The sequence below is a fragment of the Anabrus simplex genome, chromosome 7 (genome assembly GCF_040414725.1).
Source record: "Anabrus simplex isolate iqAnaSimp1 chromosome 7, ASM4041472v1, whole genome shotgun sequence".
Lineage (NCBI taxonomy): Eukaryota > Metazoa > Arthropoda > Insecta > Orthoptera > Tettigoniidae > Anabrus > Anabrus simplex.
In genome coordinates, this window is record NC_090271.1 from 148,629,515 (window position 1) to 148,644,190 (window position 14,676).

The window sequence follows — 14,676 nt, forward strand, 5'->3', positions numbered from 1 at the left end:
TAAAGAAAAGATAATTCTCAATGTTACTGATCTCAACATTTTATTTGTCCACTAGTATTCCAGTATAGAGAAATATTATTGAATTCTAGAATTAATTTTTTTTAAATGGCAAAAAAACAGCAAATTCACCTCCGTACAGGCCATAAGGCCTTTGGAGGAGTGAAAGGTAAAGGTTTCCACTACCCGTAACCTCGGTATTTGGTGGGGTAGAGTGGTTACATTCACTCCCGACCGCGTTTGCTCTCAAGAATAGACCTGGAACTCATTTTTGGTGTAGGCTGAGTGAACGTCAGGGTCATGTTCACCTCCGTAAGTGAAAATCTCATCTCTTAAATTGTTTGTCTTCCTGACGGCGAATCAAACCCACATCCTTCCGGATGAACCGAGCATGCTTTAACCGCCTCGTACAGCATCCCCTTTAAAATTGAATTGTTTGACATAAATATTTCTACGTCAGAGTAAACCGTTCCGGTATTTAATCGATAAAAATTGCATTCGTATTGCATTTTTAACAGCAGTAATAGTGTGTCCATAGGGATCGTCTATCGTTGCTTGATGGGTAAAAATAATATTCCAAAATGAGCGAAAAGAAATAGATACTCAATTTAAACCGCACCAATTTTATACAGAGAAATAATGGTCGAACAGTGGTAATCAGTATCACAATTACGGATCAAATTTTGATTCACAGCCTCACTATTTTGTGCTATAAATATTTTCTACGTACGGAAAATAATAACTATCGGATTAATATAGGTATTTGACGTTATTCGTGTCTATTCTGCAATTTGGACACATACCATTGTTATAATAAAGTCTGTACTTTCCTTGAACACAAATTCGTTATAAAAATATACCTAATTCCATGAGAATACGTTCAATTGATGGTAATGATTTGGCTTTATATGTGACTACTTAGTATTCGATGCTTTAAAGATAAATTTATTTCAAGTAGAACTGGAAGAAATTTAGTGTATAATAAAATATATGTTAGGAGGAATAAAAATAAACTTAGAAGTTATCTTTTCTATACTTCAGTGTAGTAACATATTTGAGCTATACTACTTTCCCTCCCTATCTTGAACTGAAATATTACGAGCTCCTTTACTAGCTGCGGGAAGAAGCAACATGATACATGAGGAAATTTTATTTTCATCATAACTTAGTTCGAAGGTTGTGTCTTGTTAACAGATACACAACGCAGGAAACAAGATATCCACTTTACTTTGAAATATAAACGGCAAGTGTTTAAATTGCATTTTGCTTCCACAAATCTGATTAGCTGTATTTCCATCAGTTAGAAGGGTGGAAATTCTCCCTCGCATTAATATTCACAACACCGGAATATATATGAATGCTTTCTCCTCCTAATGCTAGTAACACAACCATAACGTGTTAGACCATGTTATATACCATTGTTCATGAAGAAGAAAAAGACTCGTGTACCCACAGACCCCGTTTCTACTTTAAGTATGACAGTAACATATATAATATGATTTTAATAACACCAATACACTTGAGCATTCCCAGAGAGAAAGAAAGTAAACTCGTGTCCTCACCCCGAGGTGGTGCAGCTCTTTTCAGGCACACCCCAGTGGAGGTGAGTTGCATGTGCCATTCCAACCACATACCATCCCTCCAGCCATTCTTAAATTTCTGGCCATGCCGGGAATCGAACCCGGGCCCCCGAGGACGGCAGCTAATAACACTAACCGTTACGCTACGGAGGCGGACATAAATTATCTATTAGTCACCATTTTATTGGAAATGACATTTTCTGCATTTACATGAATTAAAATTTATTGGATAAAAATTATAATTCCTCTAATTGGCGTAAAATATACTATATAACAATTTCTATAAAATATAGTCATGTCTTAAGGGAGAAAATCTTCATCCAGATCTTTACCAGGTGGTAGTGTCCAGAGAATGGATATAACATTCCCACGCTGCAGAGCTACGCTGATGCGCTGAATAAGGAATGTAGTTGATCGGGAATCGCCGGAAAATGTATATTTTTATATTCTTTAACTCAATATTTTCCATAGATTCCTCTTTAATTTAATATACGTGCGAATTTTAGTAGTAGTTTAGCTTCTAGGTAGTACTAGTATAATTAATGGTAATGATATAATGGCGTATGACCTCCGGAGAAGGCTGGTTCAGGTCTTTCGAGTTGACTCCCTATGAGCGACTTGCGCGTCTGTGAGGATGGAACTCTAACTAAGATGAATTCTAATTTTGAAAACATTACAAACACCCAGCCCGTAAGCCAAAGGAATTAACCAATGAAGGTTAATATCCCTGACGATTCCTGAACTCCTTGGTTGAAAGGCCAGCATTCTAACCATTTAGAGGTGGGTCCGAATATTATAATTAATCATAACTTATGGTATTCATAAACACGTACTGAGATTTAAGCGCTACAGGAACTCTTATGGAAGCCACAGGGAAGACAGGAAAGGAAAACCCGATTCTCTATCCTCAGTTGGGGGCATTAATCATGAAATTCTATGTAGATTGAAGAACACACAAGACCAGTGAGGGAAAATCTACTTAATAGATTTCAGACCAGAGTTTCGATTTTCTCTGGAATATAATTTTAGTAGAAGTGTACAATCATCCATGAATAAAAACAAACAAACAAACCAAACCCATCGTGCTATAGCCAAAACCAATGAAGGATATGCAAAACAAAAATGCACAAGATTGTTAGAGTAAACCGACAAAAATCTAAATAAACTAACTCGTAATTTTTCGTTTTACTCGTTACACGAAATGTTCTCATTCTAGTCCATGAAAGAGAAAATTAACTGGTATATTCACACATTCATCTGCTTGGAGACCTGGAACTCTTCTTAGAGTAAATGTATCTGACTCATGTTAGAGAGGGTTTTCTTTGAAGTCAAGTAGAAGTAGGTTTATTCAGTTTAGTCATTGAAAAATATCTTGAAATACCTGTTATTCTCATAACGCACTTACAGAATTTACAGATAATAACAAGTACGGAATTAACGAAAACACTGAACTATTAACTGTCTCAAAAATACTTCAGATACTGTACAGTACACTAGTAAACATCTCAAATGTTACTAAGCCATCTCTAGTATTACCTCATTAATCAATTAACACGAAAAATAATATATTTTATAAATAAATGTAAACCGAATGTTAATTTACAGTTCTTGAGAATATTCGTACATTTAAAAATCAGTCCTGTGGAAGAATGTTTTATTATTTCATATCTCTATTAAATTTGGTCTTAATGTACCGAATAGCACATTTATGAACTACGGAATACTAATATTAGGAATGTGTTTCTTAATTTTAACACTAATTGAAACCATTCATACAATGCTGCGAGGAATAGAAGAGAGTTTAGAATTCAAATGAAGACCATTAGTCATTTTTTACTGTAGAAATGGTACTTAGTTCAAGCATATAGCCCGTCTGGTAACCATGATCGTTAACGTATGGTCTAACATCGTGTTTAGCTGGTTGGAGTCCTGTTGGTGGAAAAAAAATCACCGTCAGAATGTTGGTCGGCAGGGTAAGAGAGGTGGTAGTATACGATTTATAATCACTAAATTGCGTAAAAAGAGCCTGTAATGAATTCCAAACATCTCCGCAGTGTCAATATGGAGTGAGGGCTTATGACGGTGTTGATGGGTTGTCGGATGGGGGCGTTAAACCTTGAACGGACCTCTAGGTGTAATTCATCAGGAATAAGCTATATGTCAACACTGGGTTTCATACCTTTCGTTATCAACATCAGCCCACACCTAGATAGGCAGATCAGATAGAAAACCTGCACCAGATGAGCCGAACATGTCCTAGAACACTCCCGGCACTAAAAGCCGTAGTTTAAATAATTAACAAATAATTCAAGTATGCATGCATACTATATCATATACATCGCAAGAGTTATTTCACTGAATTAACCATATGATGTCCAATAATAATTGTTATTGGATTTACGATATTCGGAGACGCCGAGGTGCCCGCATTTAGTCCCAAGGAGCTTTTTTACGTGCCAGCAAATATACCGACACGAGGCTGACGTATTTGAGCACTTTCAAATACCACGGGACAGAGCCAGGATCGAACCTGCCATGTTGGGGTCAGACTATGATGTCTTAATTTGGTTATATTTTTCTGCTCTACTTCATAAAAAATGGAATGTACATCTTTCATTCTTGAAGGGGAGCCAACATCCAGTCAGATGTTTCCTACTAGACAAGCATACGGCAGTTAGAGATATGAATCACTTTACTAGTTTGTCTTTCTTCACATTGAACTCGACCAACGTGTCGAGGATCATAATCATATTTATGCCCTGTGGCAAAAATAAAAATCATCACCCCGTTATATTGTATCCTAGAGGAAACTACACGTAGTCTTACTGAGAGCCCCTTGGAGAGGAGCTTGGCAGTGATTTTACAGGGATGAAAATATTTTTTTCTTGTTTTTTAATGTTCACGAGGTTTTGATAAATTTTATTTGGTTTTTTGTTTGTTTGTTTGTTTGTTTGTTCGTTTGTTTGTTTTCATATCGAAATGAGTAATCGAAATTGTAAGATACCATAGATGAGGAGGAGGGGGGTGGTGATCTCGATGATAATGCATCTTAAACTGAATCTTCGATTAAGTAATCAAACATGAAAGGTTCATACGTATTTCCTTTCCTCTAATAGAGTATGTAATTAATCAAGTTGGAACGTTGTTTTATTTCTGTTTGAAAAATCTTTTAAAGAGTATACCGTGAGGGAATTCGGTTGGTTTTCTTTAATTATTCTTTCGCATCTTCTTAAAAGAAAGAAAATTCAGTCCTTCGAGTGTTTTCACAACTAGTCAGGGATATCAGCAAGCAAGAACTCAAATTCTCATTCATTGTCTAACGCATAAAGGATATGAAAATGGGTAATATAAGGTGTGTTTCTGAATAATATTTCAAGACACAGGCTCATTTTGTTGTCTTATTTTTTTGTCCAGATCTCTGCTGTGACCCTGTGTCTGGTGATGGGCACATTGGCCCAAGATCACTATTACCTGGTTTCTGGGGAGGATGCTGATACTGTGTTACATCATTTGACGAAGCGCGGGATTGAAGGAGGAGATTATGGCGGTGGTTATGGCGGAGGTTATGGCGGTGGATCGTATGACGGTGGACACGATGATGGTGGCTACGATGACGACGGTGGTCACGAGAAGGTGGTTCACATCAAAGTGCCATACCCCATCCCACACGCAGTTCCTCATGCAGTGCCAGTAGCTGTGCCTCATCCTGTTCACGTGCCGATCAAGATCGAAGAAAAGATCCCTGTTCCCGTGGTCCATGTCCACCCAGTCCACGTGGAGAAACATGTACCAGTCCACGTTGAGAAAATCATCCCCGTCCCAGTTGAAAAGCATGTACCCATCCCAGTAGAGAAGCCTGTACCTTACCCCGTGCACAAGCCATACCCTGTGAAGGTTCCAGTGGTGAAGACTATCCACCACTACATCAAGAGTGGAGGCGGTCACGGAGGTGGTCACTACAGCAAGTGGTGAGGGAGAGCTGCAACCCTACCCACACTCACCTTTGAGTTCAGTTCCACACGGCATGGAGTGACAGGTGCTCTGCCTTCCTTGAGACTGCAGTTGAGCCTGTTCTAGCCATTGCAGTAGAACTGAATTAAGTCAATCACGATACATCTGTATTATACCATTCTTCAATTCGTCACCTTTGTTTTTCTTGTTGATTTTTTATGTTATGTTTCAATTCTTTATAATAAAATTGCATGAAAAACCTGAAATATGTTTTGTTTTGTTTTATGAGCTACTCTTCCATACAAAAATACCTTTCTTATATTCCTTCGTTTACTCCTATTTTTAGGACATATACAATGTCAATATTGACTTAATTATGGAACTAATTACCAATCAGTACTGGAGAAAAACCAAGCGAGTTGGCTACGCGGTTCATGTCACGTAACTGTGAGCTTGCTTTCGGGAGATCGTGGGTTCGAACCCCACCACCGGGAGCTCTGCAGATGGTTTTCCATGGTTTCTCAGTTTCATACCAGGTGATTGTCGAACTATACCTTAATTAACGCCCCTGTTCCTCCCTCCTTAGTCCTTGCCCTTTCTTATCCTTTTGTAATATCTGAAGTCATCTCTTTTCAGTTTGGACTCAGTTAATTTATAACTGTTAGGTTCTTCAGTCTTCTGAAACTAATCTATATATATAAAATAACTTGTCCTGACTGACTGACTGACTGACTGACTGACTGACTGACTGACTGACTGACTGACTGACTGACTGACTGACTGACTGACTGACTGACTGACTGACTGACTGACTGACTGACTGATTCATCATCGCCGAGCCAAAACTACTGGACATAAAGGAATGAAATTTTGAGGATACATTTATATTGTAATGTAGGTGCTCGCTACCGGAGGATTTTTGGATATTCCGTCGCTAAGGGGGTGCAAAGGGGGGTGATTTTTTAAAATGAGTATATATATCTCGAAACTTTAAAAGTTTACAGATGTAAAAATTGGTATTTAGATTCTCCATTAACAATGCACGTATTTTTTGTTTTCGGAAAATCCCACTAGGAGGGGTGAAAAAGGGAGAAAAATAGGTTGAATGCCTTTAAGGAGAATACTTATGTCTCTGAAACTGAAGATATTACAGACCTGAAAATTGGTATTCGGAATCTCCTTGAACAATAAAGAAACATGTATTTTTGGTTTTTAGAAAATACAATTAATGGGGGTTAAACAGGAGTGACAAATGGGGTGAATTTTTAGAAATTTTTAAAATTAGATTATCTATATCTCAAAACGTTAAAAGTTTACAGATGTAAAATTTGGTATTAAGAATCTCATTTAAAAATTAAAAACACGTATTTTTGTTGCTTAGGGTGTGAAAGAGGGGGGGAGGTGAAATTTTGAATGAGGATATCTATATCTTAAAAACTTAAAAGTTTACATACGTAAAACTGGTATTTGGAATCTTCTTTAAAATAAGGAAATACGCGTTTTTTCTTGTTTTTGCAAAATCCCATTAGGGGGTTGGAAGAAGGAGGAAAATCGGTTGAATACCTTTTATGAGGATACTTATTTCTAAAAAACTGAAGATGTTACAGACATGAAAGGAGGTATTTAGAATCTCCGTTAAAAATAAAGAATTTTGTTTTTGAAAAATCCAATGAATATGGGGGTGAACGGGTGTGACAAACGGGGTGGAAATTTAAAAAATTAAATCTAGGACTACAATATATATCTGACACTTAACATGTTACAGACTTGAAAACTGGTACTCCTGTAAAAGTAAGGAGACGTAGATAATTTTTTCGGAAAATCCACGTAAGGGGAACCAAAAAGGGGATGAATTTTTAGAATTAGAATATCTACAGTATGTCTCAAAAACATAACATGTTAATCAAGTGAAAATTGGTATTTTTAATCCCTTTCAAAAATAAGAAACACGTATTTTTTGATTTCGGAAAAAAACAGTTGGTGGAGGGGGAGGGGCGGCTAGAAAGGAATGAAAAGTGGGTTGAATTCTTTGTATTAGGATACTGATATCTCAAAAACTGAAGACGTTACAGACGTAAAATTTGGTGATTGGAATCACATATAGAAATGCATATTGTTTGTTTTAGAAAAATCCACTTAAGCGGCTGTAAAAAAATTGAAAAGTTAGTTTAATTATTGCATGAGTCTACTTATATTTAAAAAACTATAGATGTTTCAGACATGAAAATTTGTGTTTGGGATTCCCTTTAAAAGTAAAGTAACATATTCCTTTGATTTCGGAAAATCCAATTAAGGAGGGATGAACAGGATATTACGGCGCTAAGGGGGTGAAAAGGGGGGTGAATTTTTAAAATGAGGATATCTATATCTCAAAAACTTAAAAGTTTACAGACGCAAAAAATGGTATTTTGAATCTCCTTTAAAAATAAGGAAACGCGTATTCTTTGGTTTCCGCAAAAAGCGCTTTTTGGAATCTCCTTTAAAAATAAACAAACAATCGTTTGGGGGAGGGAAATCAACTTGGAAGGGGGAGGTGATGAAATCGGAGATCAATTCCTTTTACAAGGATACATGTATATCAAAACTGAAGAAGTTACAGTCGTGATAATTGGTATTTGTAAGCTCATTTAAAGAAACGGGTACTGTTTGTTTTTGGAAAATTCACTTGAGTAGGGAGTGTGAGAGGAAGTGAAATAATTGAATTCTTTTTCTGGAGAAACTTGTTTATCGAAACTGAAGGTTACAGACATGGAAATTGGTATTTGTAATATCCTTTAAAAATAAAGAAACATATACTTTTTCGGTGGGGAGAAACCAACTTAACGGGCGGGGGTTGGAGTGATAAAGGACTTCAATTCTTTTTATGAGGATACATATATCTCAAAACCGAAGAAATTACGGTCGTAATAATTGGCATTTGGAAGCTCCTTTACATAGAAAGAAAGAAGAATTTTTGTTTTCGGAAAATTCACATAAGGGGGAAGGGTGAAAGGAAGTGAATAAATTTAATTATTTTTATACCCGGCGAGTTGGTCGTGCGGTTAGGAGGGCGCAGCTGTGAGCTCGCATCTGGAAGATAGTGGGTTCGAACCCCACTGTCGGCAGCCCTGAAGATGGTTTTCCGTGGTTTCCCATTTTCACACCAGGCAAATGCTCGGGCTGTACCTTAATTAAGGCCACGGCCGCTTCCTTCCCATACCTAGGCCTTTCTTGTCCCATCGTCGTCATAAAACCTACCTGTGTCGGTGTGACGTAAAGCAAATATCAAAAATTATTTCTATTGAGAAACTTATATCTCAAAAACTAAAGATGTTAAAGACATGAAAATTGGTATTTGGAATCCCCTTTAAAAATGAAGAGACACACTTTTACGAGGATACTTATATATCAAAACTGAAGATGTTAAAGACGTGAAAATTAGTATTTGGAATCACTTTTAAAAATAAAGAAACACGGATTTTTTTCGGAAAATCAACGTTCGGGGTGTGGGGTTGAGAAAAAATAAATAAGGGGCTGAAATATGTTTATGAGGATACATTATCTTAAAATATGAAGCCTTTAGAGACGTGAAAGTTGGTATTTTGAATTTCCTGGAAAGAAGTGAAGAAGAAGAAGTTGAATTATTTTTTATGAGTATACATTTATCTCAAAAACTGAAGGTGTTACAGACGTACAGACATGAAAACTGGTATTTGGAATCTCCTTTAAAGTCTTGAAACACTTATTTTTGGTTTTTGGAAAATCCAGTTAAGGGTCTGGAAAGAATTGAAAAAGGGGTGTATTTTTTAAATGAGTACCGGCATATCGACATTATATGTCAAAAACTTAACATATTAGAGATACGAAATTTGGTATTTGGAAAGTCCTTTAAAATACAGGAACATGTACCTTTTTGTTTTCGGAGACAGCACTTAACAGGGGGTGAAAAGAAGTGAAAAATAGTTTAATTTTTTATGAGGGTACTTATACCTAAAAACTGGAGACGTTACAGACGTGAACATTGGTATTTGGAATCTCCTTTAAAAATAAAGAAACATGTGGTTTTGTTTTCGGAAATTACGCTTAAGTGGGGGTGGAGGTGGGGGGAAGGACTGATCAAGGGGTTGAATTCTTTTTGTGGGGATGTTTACGTATATCTCAAAACTGAAGTAACAAATGTGGAAATAGCTATTTGGAATCTCCTTTAGAAATAAAGAACATGTATTTATTTTTTTGACTTGAGAAAAGACTGTTTCTCACATGTACAGTTCTATGTCGCATGGTCGTCTTAGCCTCAAAAGGTAATACCAAAAACATGGTTTACGAAGAATTTCTGGGGTAAATGTGACTCAATTTTTGGATGAGTTTTTATACTTTAGGAATTTTCACATAATGTCTTAGTACAATGCCGAGGAACGATTACTTTGATCAAATTACGAAATCTACGCTAGGGAAACCCCGGGTGATTGCTAGTTTTGAATAAATATAGACTATCTGAAAAAAACATGTGGTAACAGAATTATAGCTGAAATATAAACAACTTCATTAAAATAGATACTATTCAGTTCTTTTGCATCGTTGCTGTATTCATATTAGTCTGTTCCTCTACATTGATTACAATAATTCACATTAAATGACTTCTATTAAGTTGTTTCTTTTCCAGGTATAATTCTGTTACCGTGTGTTTTATTTTTCAGACAGTTGATGCACTTATTTATTCAAAATTAGTTTCGGCAGAATGAAGAACCTAACACGTATACATTTTCTTATCTCATCGTCACTAACAGACTTCATTGACCGAGCGAGTTGGCCGTGCGGTTAGAGGCGCGCAGCTCTGAGCCTGCGAGCCTGCATTCGGGAGATATCGGGTTCCAAGCCCACTGTCGGCGCCTTGAAGATGGTTTTGCGTAGTTTCCCATTTTCATGCCACGCAAATGCGGGGATTGTACCTTAATTAAGGCCACGACCGCTTCCTTCCCTCTCCAAGCCCTTTCCTATCCCATCGTCGCCGTAAGACGTATCTGTGTCGGTGCGATGTAAAGAAACTTGTAAAAGAAAAGAGAATACCCGAGGTATTTTTTGCGGTATTCAAAAATATAATACGACTGTTGCAAAAGTTGTTAAATTATGGAATATAATATTAATCATGCAGTACAGAGGATATTGAGGGTGTATATATAACGGCGAAAGATATCGATCCGGTTCAAGTTTTTGCGACCACCCTGTATATATGTATTATTTGAAGCAAAAGGTACAGCAACGTTCATTTGCACATCCAGTCTTCTTTATTTCTTTCTTTCACAGGAAAATACTATTTTGTTGCTATTTTCTAATAATCATACATAATTATATTTATGAATTCTATATATAACGGGCGAGTTGGCTGTGCGGTTACGGGCGCGCAGCTGTGAGCTTGCATCCCGGATATAGTGGGTTCGAACTCCACTGTCGGCAGCTTTGAAGATGGTTTTTTCCGAGGTTTCCCATTTTCACACCAGGCAAATGCTGGGGCTGTACCTCAATTAAGGTCACGGTCGATTACTTCTCACTCCAAGGCCTTTCCTATACCATCGTCGCCATAAGACCTGTCTGTGTTGGTGAGACGTAAAGCAGATTGTAAAGAAAAAGAATTATATACAGTGCCTGACAAATAGTTAAGCACCCACAAGGAGTGGTTGAAAGTGAATGAAGCTACATACGCTGAAAGACCATGTGCCTCTATTGAAGTCATTACAATATGGGATGAAAGAGACAAGGCCGTTGGCAGTTACAAGTGAAATGTTGGCGCCAGGACACTAGGGTGTAGCACCCCACCCCCCGGCTGCAATGCATGCCCTTATGCGGTTCGGAATAGTGTCAAACAACCTTTGGATCCTTTCCTGAGGCAAGTTCGTCCACAGTTGTTGCAGCTGTCCCTCCAGATCCTGCAGGTTGTTACTGGGACGGAGTCCCCTTCCAATGTCATCCCACACGTGTTCAATGATGGAGATGTCCGGGGACGTTGCTGGCCACGGGAGGACGTCAACTTGCTCTAAGCAGTCCATATACACACGTGCATCATCTTGTTGGAACACTGTCCCAAGGTGTTGTGCCATAAGAGGTAGGAAGTGCGGACGCAGAAAATCTGTGAAGTACCGCTGTGCCGTCATAGTCTCCCGAAGCACAACTAGAGGTGACCTGAACGCATATTCTATGGCTCCCCACACTATGATGCCAGGGATTACGCCTGTTTGTCTTTCCACAATATGGGCAGGATCTGCCCTCTGCCCTCGACGCCGCCAAACCCGCACACGATGATCATGGAGAAACGGGACTCATCACTGTACATGATGCGACGCCAGTCGTCCTCTGTCCATGCCTTCCGGGCAAGGTACCACACTAAACGGTCCTGGTATCAATGGCAACCGACACATAGGGCGGCAGGACCCGCGTCTGGCGGATGCGAATCGTTGAGACACTGTGCGGAATCTCACAGGATGTTGTAGATTCTCTAGTACATGTTCGCGGATGGCGGGTGCCGAAGTTATGGGATCCCGCAATGCTTGGCGCACCATACGACGGTCCTCCCTCGGGTGATGTTTCTTGGTCGACCCGAACCTGCACGACGTGGCTGAGTGATTGGGTGCCCTCATGTACCCATCGTGTCCAACATCGAGCCACTGTGACATCTGAATGGCCCACACGCCTGGCAATTGCATGATACGATCAACCAGCCTCATCCAGTCCCACAATATGGCCTCTGCCAAATGCTGTCAGTTTGTGGATAGGCATTCCAACGCGTCTGTAAGGCATCTTGGGTGCTTCGTACTGTACGTAGTCCTTTCTGCACGTCTTACTGAACTGTCTGACTCACAGCAGTGGACTAGGAAACAAATTATCAGCAATAGGGCAGTGTCATTAAGGAAAGGAATGCACTCTGGTGGGCGTTCTGCACATTAAAGATCCCTTTTAAATCTATTCGTTTACTCGACTAGGAAACAAATTATCAGCAATAGGGCAGTGTCATTAAGGAAAGGAATGCACTCTGGTGGGCGTTCTGCACATTAAAGATCCCTTTTAAATCTATTCGTTTACTCGACTAGGAAACAAATTATCAGCAATAAAGCAGTGTCATTAAGGAAAGGAATGCACTCTGGTGGGCGTTCTGCACATTAAAGATCCCTTTTAAATCTATTCGTTTACTCACACATCAATGGTATGCATGTATGCTGAAATGGGATGACATTGGACCACTCCTTCTGGATGCTTAACTTTCTTTGTCAGGCAGTTTATATGCTCATGGTTAGGCTTGTACATAGTAAATTTCCTAATGGTTCAGTATATATATTTTGCAATTCTTCAAGAGAATAAAAATGAACCAATTCAAGTTTATTTCATGGGTGTTTATACTTTACATAATTTAAAGACCAGTCAATATTGACTATAAACTTGTTGTTTGATGAGATAATATGATGATGATGATTGTTGTTTAAAAGGGCCTAACAGCAAGGTCATCAGTCCGCATGATGAGGTAAAAACATCAATTTTTGACATTAGGCCAGGTCACGTGAATTATAATTTTTTTGCTAGTGGCTTTACGTCGCACCGACACAGATAGGTCTTATGGCGACGATGGGATAGGAAAGGCCTAGGAGTTGGAAGAAGCGGCCGTGGCCTTAATTAAGGTACATGCCCAGCATTTGTCTGGTATGAAAATGGGAAACAACGGAAAACAATCTTCAGGGCTGCCGACAGTGGGATTAGAACCCACTATCTCGCGGATGCAAGCTCACATCCGCGCGCTCCTAACCGCACGGCTAACTCGTCCGGTATATTGCGGCCAGTATCCAGTATTCGGGAGATAGTAGGTTCGAACCTCACTGTCGGCAGCCCTGAAAATGGTTTTCCGTGGTTTCCCATTTTCACACCAGGCAAATGCTGGGGCTGTACCTTAATTAAGGCCACGGCCGCTTCCTTCCCACTCCTAGCCCTTCCCTGTCCCATCGTCGCCATAAGACCTATCTGTGTCGGTGCGACGTAAAGCAACTAGCAAAAAAAATAAAAAAAATAAATAACTCGTCCGGTAATTATTAGTTTTTCTAAATTAGTTCTAGAATTAAATAGTTGAACAAATCTTGTGAAGCTTTGGAATCCAGCTGTCAGTAAGCTTTTCCAAACAAATTTTATGTAATCTGTATTACTTCTCGAACTGGTCCTGTTCTTTTGCACCGTTGTTGTAGTCATCTTAGTCTGCTACTCTATAATGATTGTAACCGTTCTGGCCAAGTGAAAATCAAATTGCATTTCTGTGACATGATTATGTTTTATCGGCGACCTTCTAGATTAACATTTGTTTCAGGGGTACCGCTAGCATAAGTGTATTTACAGGTCGTTATGACGTGCAATGACCATTTCTCCATTCTGCATTCAATATTGTTCATAAATTTCATTGATAGATTAAATGGATAGTAAATGAATGTTTTATTTGCCAGTTTTTCTTTATAGAGAGATGATAAGGACAGAGTCATGTGTGGCAATACACTGAGAAATCTTGTTAATTCTAATTTCTTAAAGGGTAAAACATGACACAGCTCTGGGAATTCTATCACAGATTCTTCCCTCTAATTACCAACACACGAGAAAGATTACATAACAATTTTAAAAAAAACTTCAGGTGAAGATAGGAATCTATGTTGGCTACGAGACGCCATTTAAACATCTCTAACATTCATGACCTAAAATATACGGTAATCATGATATTTTAGATGTTCATTCAAGCGAAATAATGTTATGTCAGTGTGACAAATCACAGTTTCAGTGACATTTAACTCGTTGTTGTAGGTATAAAACGCAATGATTGACAATTTCGCATTTTCACTACTCTCCAGATTTAAGCTTTTTAAATATCAATGTTAATCATCTCCTCCCGGTCAGTACTTACGGACATTGGCCTTGTTTCTTAGACTAGTAGAATCCTTAACCACGAATTCCTTGTGTCTCTGTGTGCCCAAATGCATGATACTGTATGCTGTCACTCTGTATGTGTAGAAATGATTGTAAATGACCGTATTCATTAAGGCCAATAAGGACAGCCATTTCCAGAACTGAACCATACGTAGGTAGTGGTAGGTTCCATGGAGCTCTCATTTATAGCTGTAGATGCCATGATACTAGATCTATAGACCAGTGC

The 14,676-nt window shown here is 38.6% G+C and overlaps 1 protein-coding gene across 1 annotated transcript in view; it reads left to right on the forward strand.

Moving 5' to 3' along the window:
• Positions 1-5,579, forward strand: part of LOC136876988 (uncharacterized) — a 94,261-nt gene extending 88,682 nt beyond the window's left edge. Inside the window, exon 2 of the mRNA XM_067150765.2 lies at positions 4,992-5,579. Within this exon, the coding sequence (XP_067006866.1) occupies positions 4,992-5,549 (558 nt within the window). The 3' untranslated portion in view covers positions 5,550-5,579. The remainder of the gene's footprint in view (positions 1-4,991) is intronic.
• The last annotated feature ends 9,097 nt before the right edge of the window (positions 5,580-14,676 follow it).